This window comes from Mesoplodon densirostris, chromosome X (assembly GCF_025265405.1).
Source record: "Mesoplodon densirostris isolate mMesDen1 chromosome X, mMesDen1 primary haplotype, whole genome shotgun sequence".
Taxonomy (NCBI): domain Eukaryota; kingdom Metazoa; phylum Chordata; class Mammalia; order Artiodactyla; family Ziphiidae; genus Mesoplodon; species Mesoplodon densirostris.
This window is the reverse complement of record NC_082681.1, coordinates 23,650,670-23,675,996: the sequence shown is the minus strand read 5'-3', so window position 1 is coordinate 23,675,996 and position 25,327 is coordinate 23,650,670. Positions and strand designations below refer to the sequence as shown.

General features: G+C 50.1%; 2 protein-coding genes across 7 annotated transcripts in view; one reads left to right on the top strand and one right to left on the bottom strand.

The window, feature by feature from the left end:
- The window catches only part of LOC132481518 (basic proline-rich protein-like), a 32,391-nt gene that overhangs the window by 6,349 nt on the left and 715 nt on the right, over positions 1 to 25,327 (bottom strand). The window contains exons 3-9 of the mRNA XM_060086406.1: positions 11,297 to 11,586; positions 10,847 to 10,908; positions 10,244 to 10,341; positions 8,832 to 9,032; positions 7,376 to 8,156; positions 7,129 to 7,256; positions 6,750 to 7,046 (exon numbers count right to left, since the gene is read on the bottom strand). Coding sequence (XP_059942389.1) covers positions 6,750 to 7,046; positions 7,129 to 7,256; positions 7,376 to 8,156; positions 8,832 to 9,032; positions 10,244 to 10,341; positions 10,847 to 10,908; positions 11,297 to 11,586 — 1,857 coding nt within the window. The remainder of the gene's footprint in view (positions 1 to 6,749; positions 7,047 to 7,128; positions 7,257 to 7,375; positions 8,157 to 8,831; positions 9,033 to 10,243; positions 10,342 to 10,846; positions 10,909 to 11,296; positions 11,587 to 25,327) is intronic.
- Positions 7,373 to 25,327, top strand: part of BCORL1 (BCL6 corepressor like 1) — a 60,925-nt gene continuing 42,970 nt past the window's right edge. For 2 of the 6 annotated variants that reach the window (XM_060087538.1, XM_060087532.1), the window contains exons 1-2: positions 8,063 to 8,190; positions 8,756 to 8,835. The gene's annotated coding sequence lies outside the window, so the exon portion shown is untranslated. Of the gene's footprint in view, positions 7,460 to 8,062; positions 8,191 to 8,755; positions 8,868 to 9,731; positions 9,837 to 11,571; positions 11,625 to 25,327 lie in introns of those variants that run through there. The other 4 variants (XM_060087534.1, XM_060087533.1, XM_060087535.1 and 1 more) reach the window with 4 other exon arrangements.

Genomic DNA, 25,327 nt, shown 5'->3' with positions numbered 1-25,327 from the left:
TGTATTGTATAATATATCCTTGTGGCTTATTTTATACATAATAGTTTGTACATAATAGTTTTATAGAACATTTGTTTATTCTTTCTTACTGAAGTATAGTTAATTTACAATGTTTTGACAGTTTCAAGTGTACAGCAAGTGTATCCACTATACACACACATATATATATTCTTTTTCAGATTCTTTCCATTATAGGTTATTACAAGATATTGAGTATATAGTTCCCTGTGCTATACAGTAGGTCCTTGCCGTTTACCTGTTTTACATATAGTAGTGTGTATGTGTTAATCCCAAACTCTTAATTTATCTCTCCCCCCACCCCAAATTGCACACTTTAAAATTGTTAATTTAGGGACTTCCCTGGTGGTCCAGTGGTTAAGACTCCGTGCTTCCACTGCAGGGGGTGCGGGTTCCATCCCTGGTTGGGGAACTAAGATCCCGCATGCTGTGTGGTGCGGCCAAAAAGAAAAATAAAATAAAATTATTTTAAAAAATTAAAATAAAATAAAATTATTTCTTTATTTTATGTGAATTTGACCTCAGTTTAAACCTACTAGCTGGGCAACTTTGGGCAAGTCACCGAATCTTTGTGGGCTTCAATTTCTTCATCTGTAAAAGGAGAAAATAATAGTATTTACCTTATGGAGTCGTTAGGAGTATTTAAAGAGTAACTATTTGTAAAATCCTTTTGAAAAATATTTATTTATTTATTTTTATTTATTTGGCTGCATTTGGCCTTGGTTGCGGCATGCAGGATCTTCCGTTGCAGCGCGTGGGCTTCTTTCTAGCTGTGGCGCACAGGCTCAGTAGTTGTGGCACGCAGGCTTAGCTGTCCCACGGCATGTGGGATCTTAGTTCCCCGACCAGGGATCAAACCCACCTCCCCTGCATTGGAAGGCGGATTCTTAACCACTGGACCACCAGGGAAGTGCCTGTAAAATCCTAAAACGGTGTTTAGCACACACTAAGTGACATATAACTGTGTGTTTAAAATGGGGTCTATGAGGGGAAAAATAATAAAACCTTTGGTAGTGAAAAGTTTGGGGGTCCCTGGTGAAGATAAAAATAGAAAAAGTGCTCAACGTCTTTCAAAGGGTTATCTAAAAATCCTCTGGTTCCAACTTCCTGGTAGCACTTGTTAGAAATTTAGAGTATGAGGCACCACCCCAGACCTATTCAATAAGACCCTGGGTGGGAGGGTGCCTTGGAATCTGAATTCTGACAAGCTCCCCACTCCCCCCAAGTGATTATTGTGTATATTAAATTTGAGAAATTTTTGTGTGAGCATTTAAAGTGAGTATGAACTGAAGGCAGAAGGCTGGCTTCCTGGATTTAAAAAAAAATCTAAATCCCAGGTCTCAACGTGTTTTTTTAATCATCTTGTGACGACTATCTTCCCAAAATGGACAATTCTTCCTCTGGAGCCCCTTGAAGTTTAATGAGCAAGAACAGATACACAAGAACACATATAAACACACAGGCCCGAAATAAGCATGGTATCTTTACCAAGTTATCTACAGCAGCAAAACCATGTGCTCACTCTAGGCTGTTAATGTTGGAAGTACTATGCTGGGCTGTGTGGAGGACACAGTAAACCATGGCCCTTGCCCTCCAGATACTTGCAAATTCTAAGAGAGAAGATGGCTACTGAAAAGGCTGAGTGGGATGTCCTGGGAGTGGGTGATTTGAGGAGTGTGGTACGTGGTGGGGGGGTCGGGGGGTTGGGAGACAATAGTGTGGCCCAGACTTGAAGGGTCCCATGCCCCCACTGAACACCTACTGTCAAACAATCCCAAAGTATTCCTGGAGTTCTGCCTCCTTGAATGCTCCCAGAAACTGTGGGCGATGCACCTTCTATGACTATGACAAGTCCCTCAGATGGGGAGGTAGAACTAAGGCACAGAGCACAGAAAAGAACTAAGTGCTAAGTAGTACTTGCCATGGGGCCAAGAGTTCAGAGGCAGAAGCATTCAGAGAAAGCTTCATGGCAGCGGGGCTTGAAGGATTTGGCCAGGTGAAGGGGCGCTCAAGTGTAGGCACACAGATAGGGGTGAGAATAGTATGTGTAGCTTCAGCAGGGCATGTCAATCCTGTGCCAGCATCCTGAAGCCTACACAGAATTACCACCACAGCCAGAGGAATGCACTGCTCCAGGAACTGGAATTTGGTGAGCTCCCATTGAATGTGGGCCACTGGACTGAGTGCTATTCTCAATCTTCTTTAGCCTCTTTGGAGGAAGAGGTAATAGTTCGACTGACTCAGAGGTCTTGCTAAATTTTATTCCATTCTCCTCTTCAAAAATACACCTCTCTTTTTCTTTATGTTCAGGTTGTAGCTTTTATTCCCAGGCTTGAATTAAGCAGGTGCTCCCAAGTTCTGAACTCTTTAAAAGCTCCTCACGTTAAAAGAAACAAAACAACAAACTACTATGGGGTGTCTACTAGGGGCCAGGCCCTTTCCTAAGCGCTTAACATACAAGAACTCATCTGATCCTTAGAACATTTTCAGGAGGTATTTATTAGGCCTCATTTTATAAATGAGGAAACTGAGGCTCAGAAGGAAGTCGAGTGTCCAAGGTAATGTTGCTAGGAAGTGGCAGAGCCAGGATTCAAATCATATCTGTCTAACTTCAGAGACTGCGTGAATTAAATGGGAAGAGAAAGACTAAAAAGGACCAAGATTTAAAACTGAGTCTTTGGGAATTCCCTGGTGGCACAGCAGTTAAGAATCTGCCTGCCAATGCAGGGGACACAGGTTCGAGGCCTGGTCCGGGAAGATCCCACATGCCACGGAGCAACTAAGCCCGTGTGCCACAACTACTGAGCCTGCTCTCTAGAGCCCACGAGCCACAACTACTGAGCCTGCGTGCCACAACTACTGAAGCCCGTGCACCTAGAGCCCGTGCTCCACAACAAGAGAAGCCACTGCAATGAGAAGCCCGCGCACAGCAACGGACAGTAGCCCCTGCTCGCCGCAAGCCACAACTAGAGAAAGCGTGCGCGCAGCAACGAAGGCCCAACGCAGCCAAAAATAAATTTAAAATAATAATAATAATAATAATAAAATTTAAAAACCCTGAGTTTTTAATAACTGGCTAGAAGGGAAGCCAGGTCTGGGCCTCAGTTTCCCCACCATAAAATAAGAGGGTTGGATTAGATGGTCCGTTCATTCATTCACTCAACAAACACTCATAGAGCCCCTACTCCGTGCCAGGGTGGGGGATGCTTGGAGGAGAGGACGGAGGCTGTGACACACGGATGAGAAATACTGGGTTCCTTCATCCAAGAAAGGGAAAATCTGGTTGGAGAGCTAAATAGGCAGAGCATAGAAGTGCTAACTAAAGGGACAAGCTCAGTACTGTGGGGGTACCACTAAGGAGGGAGTAGGGAGGTAGTGGGGGTCAGGGAGTGGGCAATCAGGGAAGGTGGCAGGAAAGAGCTGGCTTAAGTAATGGTTGAGTGGCATTTCAACATGCGGAGAAGGGCATAGAAAAAGCTGAGGGAGCAGTCAAGGAAGCGCTCCTCTTGTCCAAGGAATGGCAAGAGGGCCAGTTTTGTGAGAACAGAGGCCCTGTGAGCGACATGGGAGGCAAGGAGGCTGGAATCGGATCGGGGAAGGCCCTGAAAGCTAGGTGAAGGCTCATGGACTTGATTTTGTTGGCAGTGTGCAGCCACAGCCAGTTTTTCAGGAGGGCAGATGATTTCTTAGAGTTCCTTCCACCTCTAACACTGTCTCTTTGATTAAGAACCTTGTTAAGTGCCTAGGAGTCTTAGGGAAGGGGGGAGGCTTGACCCGGAGAGACCTCTGGGGTGATTTTAGTCCCCTTCCTCATTTCCCCCCCTTTGACTATAAAATCCAGAAAGGTTGTTGGTTGTTTACAGAGTTAAGTTTAACCAGACATACTGTCTCCCCATCTAGACCCGGGGCTCTGAGAGGGCAGAGACCAGGCCTTCCTTAGCTGCAGTGAGCCACTGGAATGCTTCTCCAGCAGCAACCTGCTGCAGTAGGGTTTGTGCATTTGAGATTTACGTGAATAAGGGGCAATGAATTTTCCCCTGTGGCCCCTCCTAGAGCATAAAGTGAAACACTTGAGAGCACATAGTGTTTGTAACTCGTGGTCAGTCATACTGACCTAGTACCAGCCCCACTCTTTCCCCGCATTTGCAAGGTTCTTTCTGTACCCCGATCTCCCCTGGTCTGCTTTCAACTGGGGTGACTTAGAATGAGCCCTTCAGCAGTCTTGAGACCCTGGGTTCCAAACGTGACTTCACCTTCAACTGACTGGGGTGCAGGGGATGAAGGGATGACCAGAAGCTGCAAATGTGCTTCATTCTGACACTAAAGATCGAAACCACTGGGATTTTATTGTTGTTATTGTTGTCATAGGGCTGGGCTGTTTTACCAGAGAGACAAGGCCTGTGATTGCAGAACAAAGCAGAGAATTAAAGCAATTATCCTATGAATTTAGCCAAAGGTTGATTTGGAGCTTAAATGACCCTGGGACCCGCCCCCCGCAAATGCCCTGTTTTGTCTGGTAAGCTTCAGGAAGGTAGGGCCCAGGCCAGTGTCACCCCTAGGTCTCTGAGCTACACCTAGGGGGGCTGGTGGTGCCAACACTGATAATAATAACTCTTGCATGAGCCCAGTGGTTTACAGTGTACAAAATTCTTTCCCATCCATTATCTCATCTGATGCTCAGGGGTGTCTCTGTAAGGGAGGTATGACAGGTGCATTGATTTCCATATTTTAGAGCAGGGGGAAGACCCAAAATACAGTACCGGGCATCAGGCTGGCACTACTTAAATGTTAGGGCTTGCTTGAGGTCACACTGCTAGCTATCGACAAGACAGGACTGGGATCTGATTCTTAGAACTCTCCAAACAATCCTCTTTGCATTACACCAAGCTGCCTCTCTGAGTCCAGCTGTTATCGATGGGAGAAACAATTAGAAAAACAATCCTGCCTGAAAAGGAATATTTTGACATGAAATGGAGGCGCTATTCCATATTAAAAAGAGCTCCGGTTGTGGAAACAGGACTACTGGGGTTGAATCCTGGCTCAGGCACTCACTAGCCATATGACCTTGAGCAAGCCACTCATAGCTGCTCATGGACTCAGTTTCCTCAATTACAACATCAAGAGTTGTAGTGAGAAACAAGTGAAATAACACAAGTGAAAGGGCTTTGTAAACACTCTGATGTTGTACAAAGGTAAGGTATTATTATGATGATGTTGTGGTTCTAGCCTCAAATAAAAGAATCATTAAACTCTACATTCTTTACAAGGTTTCCCACAGCTCTCCCCACCCTGCTCCTTGGTTTCCCATCATCTCCTGTAGGGCAGGAAGTGTGGCCCCCCAACAGGAAAAGGCTCAGAAATGCTAGGGCTTCAGCCAGGAAATAGCCATCTTGCCCCAACCTTTATTTCGCCAGATAAATGATGCAGCCAAATGGTGAGACACAGACGAGTGGGAACGGAGGTGTCCAGAATCTGTTTCAGCCTCAAACCAAGGAGCAAGGTAGCCCTAAGGCCCTAAGGGCCTTAAGAGACGTGGAGATTTAGTAATTACCAGATTAATTAAAATCAGTAAAGACAGCCAATTTAAATCAAAGCAGAAGTGGTGGGGCCTGCATTATCAGGCCCGATAGAGGCAATATCCCCCCTTAATAATGCATTTTGAGTTCATATGTTGATTAGCTTAAACAAATTATTTTCCAGTATCCACTTTCCCTTGGTGCAACTTAGGCCAAACACTTTTTAAGGTGTGTGTGGGGTGCATGGCAGGGCAGGAGCGGTCAAGTAAAACAGTAAGTGAAGAGGTTCCCAAAGCAAAGTAAAATGGCAAGCGGTATGTCCACACTGCTGGCAATAGATTTTGACGTCGGTGAGGACAAGCAAGAGGGGTCATAGAACACCAGGCCTCAGCCAGCAGCAAAGCCACTGCAACCTTAGTGGCTCGCCCTCCTCCGCAATACTCACACACATCCTTCAAACCAGGTGAGGGAGACATACCAGGCAAGTCTCAACTGCCATCTCTAAAGTCCTTCCAAAGGAGAGAAGGAGAGAAGACACCCCACAGCTTAGAGATGGAACCTCTGGGCCTAGGACAAAGGAGGGGGGCGGGGAGGAGGGGGAGGAGGAAGACATTAATCCTGCAGGGCTTCCTTCCAGTCCACATCACCCTCTGGCTTCCTTAGTATAGATAAATATATAATAAATAATATCAATATATCTGCACATTAAAGATCTTTTTTTCAAATTCCTGCTATTCATTTCACATTCCGTTTACAAAGCCCTGAACCCTCCAGGAACTGCGGGGCACCTCCCCTAATACCCTGTAGGTTGAGGCAATGCCTTTGAAGTCCCCACCACCGACTCAAGGTTGGAGCTGCTAAGAAACACCCTAAGACTGAAAGTAAGTCCGCCCGGCAGCTTCAGCTCCATCGCAAGCTGCTCTCCTCAGAGTTAATGTAAAGTCATCAGAGTTCCAATGTGGACCGCAGGCTTCTCAGCCCTTCAGTGCCGGGGACAGCCTGGCATGTAAACACATACGAGGATTTATTCCTTTGGCCAGGAGAGGAGTCGTTAGGGTAAAGGGTAAGGGTCAAGGGGTTCAGTTTGGTGACTGAGGAGCCCGGGGAAAGAGAGCCAGGTTTTCGGCCCGAGTCGTGCAGGCTCCCCCCTTTACAGACCTTTCGTCCCCCTCCTCCTTCCTCCCTCGGGCCTCTCACTCCTACCTGCCCCCCCACCCAGATGCCTCCACGCCCAGGCCGGGGGCTGCCCTTTGAGTTCTGCCCAGGGGGGCTGCAGCCCCGGCCGTTGCCACGAAGGGTGGGCCGCCCCGGAGACGCGAGGCGAGGCAGCGAGCCCCGGCATTTTCCCTTCCCCAGCACCTGTCCCACTTCGGCGCCGGGGCTGGGGCTGCACCCGCGGGCGGCCTCGGTGCCCGTGCCGGAGCCACGCACCGAGGTCGCCCGGGTTAGGGAAGTGGGGGGCCGGGGGAGGGGCGGGGAGTCCGGTGGGGGCGCCCCCCCGCAGGCAAGACCCTACCCCCCCGCACACACAGAGGCTAAACGGAGAAAGAGAGAGCCACACATAAAGCTCGAGCGAAAACGCTTGCTCTCCGACCCCAAGCGGCGTTGCTCGCCCCCCCTCCTTCCTGGAGCCAGGGGCTGGCCGGGGAAGGTGGCTCCGTTCTTCCCCCGTGGCCAGTGCGGGGTCTGCGGCTGCCCGGCGAGGTTCCGGCTTCCCCAGGGCTGGCAGGGGGAGCCCCGAGAACTGCAGGCCTGCCCCCCCTTCCTCCTCCTCCTCCTTCCCCTCCTCCCCCACGTGTCCTCCCGGAGCCCAGCGGCCTGATCCCAGCACCCCCCTCCACCTCCCTCCTCCTCCCGCTTCGCCCGCTTCCCCGGCAGCGTGGAGAAGAGCAAAGTTGCGACAGCGGCCAAGGGGCTCTGCCCAGGTGAAGGGGGCTCCGTGGGAGCGGGGAAGGGGGGGGGACGGCGCGGCCCTGCGGCGGGGGCGGAGAGAAGATAAAGAAACTTGCTTTCCTCGGCCCCCACCCCGCGCGGGTTCAGATCTTGCGTGGACCCAGCCCTCGTGGCGAGACGCGGCAACGCCGCCGGGACCGAGGCCGGCACCGGGACCGGGACCAGGACCGCGCGCCTGAGTCGGCTCGGCGGGCGCAGGCAGCGGGCCAGGCCGGCACCCAGGCAAGGGCGGGGTGGGTGGCCGTACACCGGACCGAACCGGGGACTCCGGTGGCCTGGGCGCGGGCCGAACCCGGATCGGGCCGAGTTGGGTGGCGAAGTAGGACGTGGATTCGGGGGCGGGGCGCGGCGGGAGGGGGAAACCAGGCCCGGCCGGACTGGCCTGGGCGTGGGGGCGGGGGGCGAGTTCGGGGCACTTGCTGGGCTCGGGACCGAGCAGTAGGGCGGGGCGGCGCTAGGGGCTGGGCCGGACCAGCGGGGAGAGGGCGAGGGGAGGGGGAGCCGGGGGTGGAGTAGGGGCGTGGAGTTGCGAGCGGGGTCTGGCCTCGGCCGGGGGCGAAGGTAGATCGGCGGGGCCGCCAGCGGAGGGAGGGAGGCCCGCGGCAGCGCGGCGGCGGCGAAGGCCAGCTTCCGCGGAGTTTGTGCCCGGGCTTCCCGGGCTCCGGCAGCCTCAAGCGCACAAATGGGGCTAGGGGATTGACTGGTAAGCAACTACGAGTGTTAGACGGTGTTCGGTGGCGATTCCGGGAAAAGCTAGGAGAGACACTGTCTGCAATTATGCCGCACCCCCCCCACCCACCTCTTTAGCATCTGGATTCTGCTCTCAGGGGGCCGCGGACCCTCCCCGCCGCAACCCTTTCACTCTCCAGCACTCCCACCGCCTCCCCCCGCCCCTTACTCGGCCATCTGACTCTCCTAGGGTTGTGTGTTTGGGGGTGGACGACGGCGGGGGGGGGGTAATACTTTTCCTCTCTCGGCGGCAGCCTAGTTCCTATCTTATTCCTACATGTAGCGTTGCTTCGAGTAGCATGGACATTGGGGTTTAGATAATCTACCCCCAACTAACGCCCCCCCAAAGCGATTTGATGGCTTTTAAGGAAGGGGACGAATCCCTGGATTTCCACGCCTGGGAAGAGGTTTGAGGATTGGGATTCACCCCCAGCTCACTTCCACTACCAACCCCTCTTTCCTTGTGAGCCATTTCCACAGGGATCCGAACTTGAGGGGGGGGAACGGGAGAATTAATGTGCTTCTCTGTCTCTACACAGGGTCGGCGTGGCCAAGGACGGCTAGTCTCGGAGGGAAAGTAGCCACCAGTCCAACTCGGGTCGCCCCCACTATTACTTCGGTGAGGGGGGCAACGCTAAGAAGGGGATACTGGTGGGTAAGGGCCCAGTATAAGGGAGGGGGCTGGGTAGTCGCCCCCGAGGGACTCCCTTTCTTGGCTGGGAGGGAGACGCGAGCCCCGGCTTCAAGGGAGGGGTTCCGGGGAGGGAGATGGGGGGTGGCGATGAGGGGGGGCGGGATGAAGGGGGGAGTCACGCCCTGCCAGCAAGGGGAGCCTCCCTCAGGCCCCTGGGAGAAGGGGACTGAATGTGTCTGCTCTGTGCTGCCGGGCAGGGGAGATCTGGGGTCTCCGGATTTGCACACTGGATCCAGCACCAGTGGCCTGAGAAGTCAGGTCGGGGCATAAGGTGGAGAGCGTTGGAAGAAAGAGAGAAACCCCTGGCCGTGGTGCACTGATCATTTCCCTTCCTCAACCTCCCCCTTCGTGGGGCGTACGGGGGGGGGGCGTGGAGCTCCTGCAGCCTCTCGAATTGAGCGCCTCCGCCTCTCCTGGGAGTCTAGCTTTTTGCCCGGCTTGCTGCAGCTACCGCTGCCTCCCTCTCCGGAATCCGCTCGGTGCTCGCAGCGATCCCCTCCTCCTCCCCTCCCCTCCCAGTGTCACCGGGGCTGCTTGGCTCTGCCCCCTTCGCCGCCGCTTGCTCCCTGCTTTCGTCCCTCCCTCTCTTGCTCTCTCCCTCCCTTCGCCTCCTCCTCCCCATTCCTCCCCCCGGGCAGGCGGCATTCTGGGAGTTGTAGTCCCGCGGAGCGGTGGCTGGCGCCGCCCGCGAATCCGACCGGACTCCACTTCCCGTCGAGCCCTGCGACCGGCACCCACTCCACCAGGCTTCGCTCGCACACACAGACACACACACACACACACACCGCTCTCCCCCTCACTCTTTCGCTCGCCGCGGCTGCTGCCAGTGTGTGGCTCTGTCTCTCCTCCGCTTTGCTGAGCCCTCCCTTCTTCCTCTCAGTTCCTAGAGTCCGACCGCCGCCGCCGCCGAGAGAGAGGAGAAGGAGGTCGGTGGCAATAAGGGGCGGAGGGGGCATCAGATCGGGGTAGTATTAGGCGGGTGGTGGCTCAGAGGGGGTAAGAGGGAGTCCGGGTGGCGGCCTGAGCCTCCCCGCGGAGCCGACTCGGGAACAGGTGCGTCTTTTTTTTCTCTCCTCCAACCCCTCCACCCCTTTTGACTCCCCGGCTTTCTCGTATCCTCCACCCGCTCCTTTCTACCTCAAGCCTTTCCCCAACCCTGTCCCTTCTTCGCCCCGCGGCCGCTCTGCTTGCCCCCCGGGGGCGCCGTCCTCTTCGTGTCCCCGGACGTAGCGCTCCCTGGAGCTCGCTCTGTCCTCGCCCCTCCCTTCGGGACAGCTCCCCTCCACTTCCCACCTTCGTACCCCATTCTTGCCCTACCCTACCCCCTCCTCACCCCTTCTCCCTTAGCCAGGTGAGACTTGTTCGCCACGATCCGAGAGTCTTCATCCCGGCTGGGCGGGGGTCTCCATGGAAACGGGGGTCGGGTTGATCCTGGGGGGGGAACCATTGGAATTACCCCACTCCTCAGAAAGGGAGGTGGAGGCTACGGTCTTGTTAACTACCTGGCCCCAACCCCCTGATCCAAGGATCCGACGATCCGAAGGGAGGCTGGCCAGCAGGGCAGGGCGAGAAAGGGCTTGTTTTTTTTGGGGGGGGGGCTGTCCGTGATGAAGTCCTGAAGAGACCAGGAGAAAATACCCTCCAACCTCAGAGGGGAGGTGCGACGGGTGCTCTTAAGGGCTGCTTTCTCCCTGGTGTCGGGGTGCAGGAACCGTAGGGTAAGGGGTACCCCTAGGTGGCGGCGGGGCCTGGGTTCGGGAGTGGGAGTGCTGTGATGGGGGCAGGGGCAATTATCCGAGTCCCTGGAAAAAAGGCGGGGGATGACTTCGGAGCGCCCTGGCTCCGCTGCCCTCGCTCTAGGGGCGGGGGCGCCGGGCCGGGCGCGGCGGGGAGGGGGCTTAAATTGAAGGAGGATGAGATCGGGGGCAATTCATACTAGCCCCGGCAAGCCAGGGGGGAGATCCGGCGTGCAAGCTCTCCACCCGCTTCGCGCCAGGCCTGGAGGCAAGGGGTCTGAGAGCGAAGCCGAGGGCTGCAAGGAGGGAGGCTCCGGTTACTGGGCCGGGTTTCAGGATCGGGGGCAATCCCCCAGCCCTTGGAGAAGGAGGGAGAGGGATGGCCGCGAACCCCAGGGCTCCCCCACCCCGGGTCCTAAGGGGCGTGAGGAACGGACAGCAGGCCTGGCGGAGCTGGATTCGAACGGATCGCGGCTGGGGACAGGGGTGGGGGGGGTGCTTAGTGGTGGGCTTTGGGGGGAGCAGTCCCGCGGCGGGGCGGGCGGGCGGGGCGTGGGGCTCCGGCGGGCGGCGGGGCGGGGCCGGGGCGGCGCTGCTGCCGCTGCCGCCGCCGCCGCTGCTGCTCCTGCTGGGGCCGCCGCAGCCGTTGCCGTCGCCGCCGCCGCCGCTTCTGGGTGGGGAACGGAGGCCAAAGGGAGTCCCGTGCCGGGGCAGAGGGCGCCGGCGGCGTGCGGTGGGGAGGGGGCCGTCCTGGGGGCGGGTGCAGGCGGGGGGTGGAGCCCCCGACGGGGGGCGGTACGAGCCGGGACGACGACGACGACGAAGAGCCCCGGGGACCGGGTGCATGGAGGACGAGGTCCTGTGAGAAGGAAGCGGGGGGTGGGTCCCGCGACGGGCCTCGTGGGCTTGGCTCCTCGAGGTTCTGCTTCGGGACAGAGCCCTGCGGGGGTGACCAGAGGCCCGGGAAGGGACCAGGAGGTGAGCTGGACGATGGAGCGGGCCCTCCTTGCTGGGGTCCCGCCGAGAGGAAGGCTGGGCCAGAGGGACGTCCGGGGCAAGGCTGGGAGGAGCCGGCCGCACCTCATTTGGGGATTTCGAGTTATGGAGGTGCGGGAGATTGTTGTAGGCAAAGATGTGGTCGAGGGGAACGGCGGGAGGGAACCACACTGCAAACCTGGGAGGCCGGTGGGGGTGCCCTTCTATTCCGCCCGCCCCCCCCCCAGTGGAAGCACTCTGGTTTTGTTTTATTGTTTTGAAAAATTTCAGTGTTGGCTGTTCGAAGCTGTCGATGCGGTGATACTTATTTATTCTTGGTGTCTCCTAGAGCAGACAGTAAGGACAGGCGTACCTTGGTGAGGATGCGTCTAGCCCAGGGTTTAGGGGCTCTTTATGCGAGTGTGGGAAGGGGGCCCTGTAACTTCTGCAGCAGCGGAATACTCTCAAGGCAGTTTGGAGGCAGTCCCAGTGGCACAGAGGTGGAGTACAATTGCAGAAATGTTTGGTGAGACTTCTGGGGGTGCAACTGTAGGTTTGCATTACCCTGGTTAGCCCGTGGTTCTTTCAACTTAGAAGACTGTTTCTCAAAGTCACACTGCTGAAACGTTCTTGGGGGAAATGAATGGGGTATGTATTCGGGGTTGGGAGTAGATGAGGTTGATAATAAAATTACCAGGTTGGAAGGGACTTTAAAGGTCATCTAATTTTCAGTTTACCTGTCCTGTCCTTGAATGTTGGGAGAGAGGAAGCTTTATTTGGGGAGAGATGGTAGGCAGCACAATGGACCAGAGTTTAGGGGTACTTAAATTGGATGGTGATGTCACCATGTAGTACTGAAGAGGACAGTATGTAGGAAAGAAATTTGGAGGATTCCACTGGGGGATTAAATGGGGTAACCTAATCCCAAGAATCATCCAGAGGCTCCAAATAGAAGCAAAATGCAGGGGGAGGAACCTGTAAAATTTTGATGGAGAAGCAAAGTTAGTAGGAAGGACTGGGGGAGCTGGGAGGAGCAGGAGGCTTGGTGATGCAAGTTAAGAGAATCTGAAGGCTGATGGAGTTGACGAGGGACATGGCCATCTGACCAAGCTATGTGGATATTGCTAGGCAGTCTCATCTTTTGATATGGCAACTGAGGCAGCTGCCCTTGGGGTGGATGTAGGGGACAAGAGGCACAGGCCATGGGGCACAGAGCCTTACTCAAATTGATGTTACGAGGGTTGACCCCGTTGCTAGCTTTGCAGCAAAGGTAGGTAGGTTTATTTTTGTTATGGCCCTGAGAAGTTGCTGATGAAGGAAGGGGAGAGGACTCTGATGTCTCGGTTAAGGAGGACTAGTTCTTGAGGCCACAAGGAAGCGATGGCAAATTGTTGGGACAGGGCAGAGGAAAGCTAAGTCCGTGGGAAGCTCTGCAGTTGGAGTCTGGATTGGGCAGAGTGGAGGGGATTTCCACGAGAAATGGTGGCTGTACCAAGGGCACTTGTAGAGCTGGTTGTTTTGATTTACCAGGAGAGGATAGGGAGGGAAGGAGGATCCCTTTCTTTCTCAGTGATGTAAACTTTCTTGGGAAGCAAAGGGGGTTCATCCAGAGGTCTCTTTGCTTTTCTCATGCTACAGTTCACTACATAGGAAAAAAAAGGTTAGTACAGGGGGCAGAGGATCTCAACATGATGAGTCTGGATTATGGGTTTTAGAGAGGGTATTCTTTTAGGGGAACAGAATTATGGGAGAAAAGGACTTGAATACTAGAAAGAAGGAAGGCAGAAAGAGAAGTCAGAAGTGGGTTGGTTGGACCCAAGTGAAGAGGGAAGAAAGGTGATCACACTGGTTCCATGTTAGGGCTAAGTAGGAAAAAGTGGAACCTTGAAATCGCCAGGATAATGTTTTCCGAAGTAAAGTTTGAAGAATCTTTAAGGCTCTTTACACTTCCATGCTAGAATCAGTAAGGTTTGGGCAAGAGAGAAGGATGATCTTGGGTAAAAATAGGGCTACAGAGAAACTGATATGTAGGAAGAAGTAGAAATATATTTACACAAAAGGAAATAGGGAGTTTGGAGATACTATACAGGCTGAAAAGTGCAGAATAGAGAAAGAGGGTGGGTGGGTTAACAAGCCAGAGGAGGAAGGTGTTTATTCACATGTCATTGGGAGCTGGTGTGGGGAAGGTAAAAACTTGCCTTTGATAGCTGCTGCCCTGGGAGGGCCCAGGAAGCAGAGGTTAGCTGGGATCCAGGGCTTATAAGTCTAAGCATTAATTAGAAAATCTAGACTAAAGTAAGGATATTGAATGGGGGAAGGAATTAACCATCCTAAATAGAATGGCCTTGAAAGAAGGAGAAAGTGGGAATACACCAGTTTTTCCAGTCTGCAAGTGGGAGGAATCCTAGATATATGGAGATGGATGATGGAAATTCCAGAAAGAAACAGGATAAAGAACAGTGGCCTGAGAGCCTTGGGCCAGAATTGGAGGGTGGGGTGGGGGCATGGAGGAGAGGTGCTAATCAGGGGTTGGACAGCTGGAGTGGTTCATTGCTTCTAGGCTGAGCTAAGTTTGAGATGGACTAGAACGGCCTCAGAGGGTAGAGACCTGTTTTCCAGTGTCAACCAGCATCTGGGATTGAGAGAGGAGGAGTTCATGGTTGAGTTGGGTGGGAAAGTGAACACTAGAGTGGAACGGAGAGAGCGCTGGGGAAAGTGGAAATTGTTGGGATAAAATAGACAGGGAAAAGGAGAAGCCACTGATGATTACAGGAGGGGAGAAGGAAGACCCTAGACCTTTGAGTTTTCCAAAAGGAAGGAAATTTCTTAATGCTGGAGTTCCAGTTGGGTGTGAGTCTCTGCTTGCCAGAAGGTTTAGCATCTGACCGGCCAAAGAGGGAGGTAATAAGAAGTAATCTACCTTTCGGCCACTAGGATGCTATACAGTATTTTATATAATCTCACATACAAACTAGGCTTTATTAACGCCAGTTTTTGAATGGTCATCCTTAAAATAACGTAGAAACTGTTCTCCTTCTAAATCATACGCTTTCCTACTGTTCATAACTTAAAAGCACTCTTTTATGATGAAAACTTTCTTTGGTGAACTAAAGTTGAATTCTGGTCAAGAGTAAAATTTAACTCTATTTCTATCCCCATCATTCCAATATGCTGTTCTGGTTCCCTCTTTTTTTTTTTTTTTTTTTTTAAAGCAGAAGCCACCCTTTCCCCATAAAACATTAAAAAGTGAATCATTGTTTAAAAAGTGGCTGCAGGCTGCATGTCAAGGTCATATTCTCCCTGCCCAATGGATTGTGATGAATTTGAAGAGAGATGATTTATTATTTGTAAAATGGGGTAATCTTTAGCTTATTCATGAGAGTATGTGACGCAGGATACATCTTCATTTGGATTTTATGAAGACCTTAAGCTAAGTATCCATGAAGAATCGAGAGTACTGAGGGGCAGGCAAAGTTCTGTGTTTTAGGCTTCTTTGACTGTCTGCTAAGAAACAAAATTTGGTTACCTCATTGCTAACGTATGCCTAGAAATCTTAGTGTTAGTGCCATTTAAGGGTACAGTCGAGTTTTGTTATAATGCTGGTGTCTGGGGACAAGGAGAGCAAGCAGGTTCTCATTTTTCCAAGTTCTATAGAGAAGTGCACTACCTGTGGCTCTGAGCCCCGGAGTGAGTGGATGCACTCTATACCTGGACCTGAGAGGTTATGAGGTGTCTTACTATGACGAGGCTTTACTCAGCGTGACTTGGTGGTACCACGCACGGGTTAGTGTGGTCCAGTGGTTCTCAGACTTTAGCCTGCATCAGAATTACCTGGAGGCCTCTGGAGACATACAGCCCTTGGTTACAGTCCTCATTCTTCTACTTCCTAGTCGTGTGGAACTTTCTTGAGCCTCAGTTTTCTCATCTATAAAATGGAGATGATAATCCCAGTCCCACAGGGCTGTGAGAATTACACAAGATGATGCATCTATAGTGCCAGGTCCAAAGCAGGTGCCCAATAAATGGCATCTATTATTATAGTATAATCTAGTTTTTCTTATTCAATTGTGTCCTATGACATTACCTTTTTATATTACACTATGGTAAACATGGTGGCGGAAAGAAAACTATCAATAGCTCCTGAGTGCTCCCCTTATATCTTGATTCTCTGCGTTCTTTCTCCATATTCCTGTTGTATTAGTACATATTTAGCATTTACGACGTGGTAGGAAGAAAGAGCTTGGCTCATCACTGCATTATTGTGTCCACCTTTGAGGTGGAAGTGGCAGCTTCTTTAACAGCTGTGCTGTAACCCTGCTTAGTATTTCAGAACAGGAACTGAAGGGTGTATATCCAGTCGAAACTTCAGGGTACATTTTGGTCTGTCCTTTAGAAATGACCCAAACGTAGTTTACCAGGGTGACATTTTAAAAAGCCATTGCTTTCTGCAAAGGGCTGCTGTGTTTAATTATGACTGGTTGGGCTTTCCAGCTGTCTCTGACATCTGGAAGTTCTACAAGAGCTGGTAGATAGCGCCCAGGTCTGGTGTGGCTCTATGACAAGGATGTTCATCAGTGATTGGATGAGAGACATTAATGTCTCAAATAGCTCGGGTATCCCCAAACCAAACTTTTGGGCAGAGAAAAACGATGGGCTGTAAAATATAGTCCCTCTCTGCAGCCAAAGTGAACTTTGATGCCAACAATCAGCTATGCCAATACAGGGAGAGTGTGATACCAGGCCAATTTAAAACTAGATCAGTGAACAGATTAATAATTTCTGTTTGACTTCAGAAATGCATTATTATTCTCTACCTGTCCCCCTCCCCAGCAGATCTACCTTCCTATTTATATTATGCTTAGGCAAATATTAAAATGAGTTGTTCCCTGAGCACACATCTACTATAAGTGGCAGAAGGCAGTCCATAAGTCGGCTGGGTTTAAAAATCAGCTGTGGCTAAGCTACAGATAATTGGAAGTTGACTTTATTGTTTTGCCCCAGCCCAATTTTATTTTATTTCTGTGGTTTCTTTATCATGGAAGTAAGGAGAAGAAAGGAGAGAAAGTTTATGAGAGAGCACAGGAAGTAAAAGGAATTCAAAGACCCAATGCCTTTTTTTTTTTTTAGTTAACTAATTAATTTATTTATTTTTGGTTGCATTGGGTCTTCGTTGCTGCACGCGGGCTTTCTCTAGTTGCAGCGAGCGGGGGCTACTCTTCGTTGCGGTGCGGGGGCTTCTCATTGTGGTGGCTTCCCTTGTTGTGGAGCATGGGCCCTAGGTGCGGGTGCTCAGTAGTTGTGGCTCGCGGGCTCTAGAGTGCAGGCTCAGTAGTTGTGGCGCACGGGCTTAGTCTCTCCGTGGCATGTGGGATCTTCCCGGACCAGGGCTTGAATCCGTGTCCCCTGCATTGGCAGGTGGATTCTTAACCACTGCGCCACCAGGGAAGTCGGACCCAATGCTTTTTACATGGGGTTGTTCTTGGTTTCTGTATGGGGTAGAGGGAATTTTAGTTTTTCCCCGTAGTTTAGCAAGTAATTATCGAGCGCATATTGTGTGCTCTGTGTCATGTTAGACACTATTGGGAGGAACTATGAAAAGAAGTAGAAAATATTTTTTCTACCCTCGAGAAACCTATAGACTGGTAGCAGATTGAGCCAATATTGAGAGTTTGAAATTCTATGAGCTAATTGTGTGTGTGTGTGTGTGTGTGTGTGTGTACCTTTGAATGAGTAAATATATAAAATGAGTTAAGCCCCATATTCTGGGGTGAGAGAATAGAAAAAAAAAATAGGCTGATATGGCCTCTCCAAGTATTTGTGTAAGAGGTCCAGGAGAGTTTTTTTTTTTTAAAAAAGGCCAGGGCTTCCCTGGTGGCGCAGTGGTTGAGAGTCCGCCTGCCGATGCAGGGGACACGGGTTCATGCCCCGGTCCGGGAGGATCCCACATGCCATGGAGCGGCTGGGCCCGTGAGCCATGGCTGCTGAGCCTGTGCGTCCGGAGCCTGTGCTCCGCAACGGGAGAGGCTGCAACAGTGAGAGGCCTGCGTACCGCAAAAAAAAAAGGGGGCCAAAGTTTGGGGAGGAGGAATTCTCTTTAGGTGAAAAATTCCATATCATGAATGCTGTATACTGAAATGGAGGACCTGAGAGCCACTGTCACAGTTTATGGCAGGGAGGACACAGAAGCATCACAAAAGGGATTGAAGTCTCAGATTACAATGATTAAACTTTGGAGTGTGAAAGACACACCAAATATTCACATGGTCCTGCTGAAGACCAAACTGAGGAAAGCCAACTCATTTTTTTGATCTAGTAGAAATGAGAAGTGCTCAAAGGATGACCCTAGTTACTTAGGGTGACATTTTGAGGTGGCTTTGCATTTGGAAAAGGAACGATTAATTTCATGATGTTTAGGTTTTCTAGATATCTGTGACATCTAGAAGTTGTACAAAATCTTGTTCCTAGAGCCTAGGTCCAGTTTAAAGCTATGATGAGGTATTTTCCTTAAATAGAGTAAAATAATTTCCTTGCAGCAGGAAATGGAAGTGAGTACTATTTGAATAATAGGAAAAAAGTATCTTGGCAGTGGGTGGAAAAGCTAAAATGATCTGGTGGTATGAAAATATACGTGAGAGATTAACACTTTTGTTTTTGCCTACTTCACTGCTGAAATCGATTACCTTTGGTCCGTTCAAGTGCTTTTGTGTTATTCTCAATTTTTGCAGATGACATAGTAACTGCACATAGTGAGATATCTCAGATGGTTGAGAAGTGGGGGCTGAAAATGCCCTCCAAGTTTTGCCCCCCACAGTTTTGGCTTTGGGTACTAGCGTACAGCCGTCCCTTGGTATCTGCAGTGTATTGGTTACAGGAACCCCCGTGGATATCAAAATGGATACGAAAATCCGAGGACGCTCAAGCCCCTGACAAAAAATGGCGGAGTAGAAGGAACACAGTCAGCCTTCTGCATCCGCGCATGAGGTTCGCATCCCTGGATTCAGCCAACCACGGATGTGAAATGAAACCCACGGTTACCGCCGGTAAACTGTATATCATTCTTCAAGGGTATTGCCGTTGTGTGATTAGATGATTCTGAATGGGTTTTGGCAGTTTTAAAACATCAAAATGACTCTGAATGGATGGATTCAGCGCTCGTGAGGAGACTGAAAAGGCTGTGAGTTGGCTTGAGAAAGGTTTGGATGGTAACGCCCACCGGAAGAGCTCCAAAGAGATCGCAAGCCTTGGTCACTGCTTTGAGGTGAATGTCTGGCTTCCCAAAGTGACTACTTTGGAGATAACGACATTTATTCATTTGAATGAGTAAGCTATCATGCGTTTAGCAGATAGTTAACATTCCTTTGTATCCAAGTCTCATAAATGTTTATAAGGCAGGGTTTTCAAACATGGAGGTACCCAAGGAGTCTGTGAAGGTGTCTATGCTAGAGCCGTGTGCAGACAACTCCTTAGCCTTCTCGGTAAATACAGGAATGAATGCATCTGGGAACAGGATGCAGTGTCCCTTATAAGACTTATCCCTTGGAGTAGAACTCGTGGAACTATTTGGATAGAAAAAAAAAAACCCTCAGGGTAACCAGGAAGTGCTAGAGTAGAAGGTGGGGATGAACAGTGCAAAGGGCCCCGTCCTCCTTTCAATTGCCCAGCAGATTATTTTCAGTTGATTTTGTGTGTTTGTATGTTTGTGTGTGGTGGTGTATGGTGGTAGAGGAACCTGTTTTGCATAAAGGGAAACAAAGTGACTGGGGCACGTATACGGGACTCTTGAATTTCAAGGAATGGTATTTGGTTAATGGTAGGGAAAGAAGAGGGGATATTGATATTGAGGGGAGAGCCGGAGGAGAATATTAGAATATCCTTATATGGGAAATCATTAAATTAGAACAATTTAAGTTGGAAGAACTTCCTCATTGGGGGGTGAGGTTTCAGATATGTAATTAAGTAGGAGAAATAGGAATGCTAGTCCTATACGTGAAAGAAGGCAGAGGGACAAGGAGGGTAAGACCTGTGGTGAGGGTTCTATATCTAAAGTCAGGTAAAGTTATCCTTGTTGGGTATGTGTAAACTTTCCTATTGAAAACAATGATTTTGAGACATTTTGACATCTCTCTAAAGGCACTCCAGTGACTGGGTGGAAGCCGTGGCCTTTTCATGTTCCCTAGGATCTCAATGCCAGTGACCACTTGGATCTCCTTGGGGGTGTCTTAGATGCTGCTTTTCCCAAAGTGGGGTAGTAGGGTGGCCTTTCCTTTGCTTCTGTGAAATCAGAATGCGAATACCTCTGTCTTACGGGAGCTTTCCCCAGGGCTCTGGATTTCTCTTGGAGCAGTAGATCCCAAAGTTGGTTTTCTTTACTTATTAGTCATCACTGACCCAGCCCTCCTTCTTTAACTGTCTACTGGCCACGCCTATCCTCTTGAGGACAGATTCAGGGCCAGGCTTCAAGAGGAATATTTTCCGGCTCTTTCATTTTTTTAAAGTCATAATTGCTTCCAGGTCACAAGACAGTGTGAACCAAAAGAGTCCTGGGGGAGTACTACCAGATTTAGTTTAACTGAGGCCTTCTTAATCTTGAGTTTCTAATTTACTGTCTGGATGGCAGAGTCCAAGCAGGAGTAAATGGGCAGGTTTCATGCTATGTGTAGGGGTCCCAGTTGTATCCCATGCGTTGCCAGCACCAGTTGTTCTGCACGTAAGGGGTTTTTGGCCACAAAAGGAGCTACGTGATTCTGGGGAACTGGTCCACTAGACTAACAAACGCCCTGTCTGGTCATTTTCTTTTCTTTCCTTTTATTTTTTAATAAATTTATTTATTTATTTATTTATTTATTTATGGCTGCATTGGGTCTTCATCCCTGCGCGTGGGTTTTCTGTAGCCCCGCGGTGAGCGGGGGCCACTCTGTTGCAGTGCGCGGGCTTCTCACTGAGGTGGCTTCTCTTGTTGCAGAGCACGGGCTCCAGGAGTGCGGGCTTCGTTGTTGTGGCTCACGGACTCTAGAGCGCAGGCTCAGTAGTTGTTGTGCACGGGCTTAGTTGATCCGCGGCATGTGGGATCTTCCCGGGCCAGGGATCGAACCTGTGTCCCCTGCATTGGCAGGCGGATTCTTTTTTTTTAAATAAATTTATTAATTTTATTATTTTATTTTATTTATTTATTGTTTCTGGCTGTGTTGGGTCTTCGTTGCTGCACGTGGGCTTTTCTCTGGTTACGGCAAGTGGGGGCTACTGTTTGTTGCGGTTCACGGGCTTCTCACTGTGGTGGCTTCTCTTGTTGTGGAGCACAGGCTCTAGGTGCGTGGGCTTCAGTAGTTGCAGCAAGCAGGCTCAGTAGTTGTGGCTCATGGGCTCTAGAGTGGAGGCTCAGTAGTTATGGCCCGTGGGCTTAGCTGCTCTGCGGCATGCGGGATTTTCCCAGACCAGGGATTGAACCCATGTCCCCTGCACTGGCAGGTGGATTCTCGACCACTGCGTGGCAGGCGGATTCTCAACCACCGTGCCACCACCAGGGAAATCCCCTGTCTGGTCATTTTTCAAGGGTAAAAACTAAAAGTTTTTAACAAGGTCTACTTTCGTAAAAAAAAAAGAAAGTCAGATAGATGCTCTGTTACCTCCTGTCATGTCCTCCTCTTCCTCACATGCAGGATGAGCATGCTTTTGCTTGTCGTTGTTGTGAAATCTGCTTGTTTTGGCATCTTCCTTTCAAAACAGAACCAAAAAAGTCTACCCAATCTGTACAATCTCCTTTGAGATTTTAGTGCTGACTGTCCCTTATTATCAATTCTCCCAACCCTAACTTGGGCTACAATTCGATGTTCTTCCCCTTTTGAGAACATATTCTCTCTAAACTTTTCTAAAATGTCTGTCTTCAGTGCTTCCCCCCAGTGTTTCAGTTTGGCCCACTATGGTGAAATATTTCAGGTTCCCCTATTTCATTTTTTTCCTTTTTGGTTGTTATATGCTATGGGCTTCTCTTTTATGCCTTTCACACCTGCACTTGTCTTCGAGCATTTTTTTTTCCGTTTGGATTTTGGGGGGAAAGAGTTCTACCTCATTATGGTTTTTCTTCTACTACCTGCTCACCCTCAGCTTAGCTGCTCTTTTCACCATTTTAAGGTTATTGCTCTCCTATTAGTCCATTTCTCTTTGGTTTCCCCTGTTTCATAGTGCGGTGATTGTGCCTGGCTACCTGCTTTTTGCCGCCCGCTTCTTGGATTCATTCCCTTGTATCTTGGTCAGTCCTTCTACTTATGTGTACATGTGCCTTCTAAATCAAAAAGTTTTCTTTATTTATATTTTCAGCCACACTTATCACTTTGGATTGGTGGAGCATGTGTTCTCCTTTGTTCTCACCAAGAGTTGGATGTGTCTTTTGAGTTTTTCCCCCCAAAGTGGGGACAGCTCACAGTGGTCCTGCTGCCTTCCAGGCAGTGACCAGCATTTGATTCTGGGGCCGTGCAGCTGTTCATTTCTTAGCAATTACATGGTTGTGACATCTGGGAAAATCCTTTGCGGTATTTCGTATCCCTGTGCTTCCTGGGTCACTTGAGATTACCAGGTTTCTTCCAAGTTCCTTTTAGGAACTTCGCCTTTTGCCTTTGATGTGATGGTTCCCATCAGAGAGGGAGTGAGAGAGAGACTGAGAGTTGTACACCACACGTGAGTGCAGGCACTACGAGCAAAAGCAAGCTGGGCCCCAAGTGTGTACACCGGTGAAACCTACCAAGTGTGTACACCGGTGAAACCTACCATGTGGGGCGTGTCTGTAGGATTTTCCCTTTCTGCTCACCTCTCCTGAGGCATAGTGTACAGCTGAGTGGTTATTAATTTGATTGGATATGATAATAACAAAACAAAACCCTGGGCCTACTGGATCAGAATCTCCAGGGCTGGGACCTATGAATCCATATTTTGGTTTTTGTTTTTGTTTTTTTTTTTTTTTTTGCGGTACGCAGGCCTCTCACTGCTGTGGCCTCTCCCGTTGCGGAGCACAGGCTCCGGACATGCAGGCTCAGCGACCATGGCTCACGGGCCCAACCGCTCCGCGGCATGTGGGATCTTCCCGTACCGGGGCACGAACCCGTGTCCCCTGCATCGGCAGGCGGACTCCCAACCACTGCGCCACCAGGGAAGCCCTGAATCTGTATTTTGAACCAGCACCTCGGTGATTCTGACTTGGGAAATATTGGTGTGCATTGTCCATCTTGACTCCTCCTGTCCTATGTGAGCATTGACGCCACCGGTGCCTCTTTAGAAGTTCCCTTTGCCTGCTCTCTGGCTCGGGAGAACCAATCTTTGCTTCTTGTGTAGACCACTCAGCTGTGCTCTCCTGACTATGCTTTCTACCCATCCCCTCCCCTCCCTGCCTCCGCAAAGGCTACTATTAATTAGCAGCAGAGGACTTCACGTAAGAAGAGATGTTGGTCTGACAAAATCATAGTGGAAGAGTGGGAGGCTGAGACTTAAGCAGATGCTCTGTCTTCAGGATCTTGTGAAAGTGGGGCTGCCTAGGATCAGGTTTGCTCTCTAGGTAGTCATAAAATGCACATTGTATGGTAATTATTTTGGTTTTTACTTGCTTTTCTTGTTGTTGTTATTGTCATTTGGGGATTTGGGGGGTCTAAAAACTCCCTTATCTAGGTAATGGTATTTTATACGTTATTCTGTTTCCAAATGCCAGGATTCCCCCCTCTGATTTCTGTCCCAGGCTGGTCAGCCAACAGGCTGAGCTGTTGTTTCCTAAACTGGGATATTCCAAGATACTCTAAGAAACAGTCAAAACTTGATCAACCAGGATGTTTAGGGAGTGGGATCCCGGTGACCTGATGTGATGCAGACAGTCAACCCATTTGTCTTAGCCCTTGTGGAAATCTCTCTAAAATTATGTGTGAGCCTACATAACTGTTTTAGGAATGTTAAAGATAACTTTCAGAAAAAGATAAAATCATGAGTCTCTTACAGATGTAAAAATGAACACGTATTAAAGATTTTATTTTACTCATTAATCAGCAAGAGAACCAGACAGATGTTATAGACGGTTCAAAGAAAAAGTCCAAAAAGCACAAATTTATATGGAGTAAAGGAATTGAATTGCAAATGGAGGCAAAACTGGTTTTTCCACAGTGGAGAGGAAAGAAAGTCAATCCAAACTGCATGGGACAAGACAGAGTTTGCATATCCATCAGTTACCTGCAATTTACAAAGGTGCAAAATAACTCAACGACAATGAACTGGGCTAGCATCAGGCAGCTTGGAAGGGTGTGCTATAGATAGTGCATAGCGTTTTCATCAAAATACATTTTTTTAAAATAGTAGGCATGGTGAATACTTCTTAGGGAGGTTTCTTTTGCTTCATGTAATTTCTCAGGGTCACCACCTCAATTCTCATCCAGGTTTCACTTCCATATGACACGTATATACTGAGTACTTACTATACGTAGATATTGCAGAAGAACCAGAGACAGAAAAGACAGTATTTCTTACCGTAAGTAGCTGATTGTCTGGGGGTGGGGGCAAGACAGACGTGCCACATCCCCAACTAACCACACAGCAGAGGGACTAAGAATCTGTGCTGTGGTAGTGGTGAGAATGAAATGTTTGAGGAGAACCAGAGAGGGAGGAGTTAACCGACCAGGGGCTGGGGCTGGGGAGATGACATGATGACATTTAAGCTAGGCTTTGAGAGAGGACAGAAAGGAAGAGGGGACACAGGAGAGGCCACTTTAGGGAAGGGTCAGGAGTTGGGGTGGCAAGGGCACAGGGAAATGGCAGGATGTGGCTGAAGAGGAGGCTAGACAGGAGGTTTGAGACCAGGTTGTGGAAGGCCCTGAATGCTGTGCTGAGAAATGTGGGCTTGATTCTGAAGACAGAGGAAAGCTATTGAAAGCTTTGGAGGAGGGAGGGGGTGATGTGATCGAACTGGTTCTTTAGAAGATGAATTGATTGTAGAATTAAGAGATTGGAGGCAGAGGGACCAGTTAAGAGGCTAGTGTGATATTCTGGTCGAGAGATGATGAGGGTCTGCATCAGGGCAGTGGCGAGAGGGGTAGAAGGAGAGGATGGAGATGGCATTATTAAGGTTTGACTCCTGATTGCATGTGGGTGGTGGGGGAGAGAAGGAGTTGGATGCTGAAATTTCCAGGCTAGGGGATAGTGGTGCTATTACCTAAGATAGGAAACACTCTGGGCGTGGGGGTGGAGAGCAGGTTTATGGTAACAGATAATGAGTTCGGTTTGAGTTTGAGGGGCTCAGTGGACATCCAATTAACAGCAAGTTGTTGGCAGCTGGAAATTCTGGTCTGGGTCTAAGGAGAGAGGTCAGGGCTAGAGATACAGATTTCGGAGTCATCAGCGCATGAAGGGGTGAGTTGAAACTGTGGGAGCTCTTGAGCTAAGCGAAAAGGAGGGGCAGGACACACACACACACACAGAGGGAGGGGGTTTAGGGCAGAGGGAGGGGTGCGGAGGGGTTGGGGAGAGCCAGTGAGAGCCAGGCTTGAGCTAGAGAGACAGGAAGAGGAGAGACAGAGGAAGACAGAAGGACAAGAGAGGGAGACTGAAGTCTGAGGCCCGAGGACTAAGAGTAGAGGGCAGGGGGGGCAGCGGGGAGGGAGGAAGGGAAGGAGGAGGAAAGGGAGGAGAGAGTGGAGCCTGAGGGGAAATAAGAAAGGTGAAATAAAGGAGGGAAAGGACAG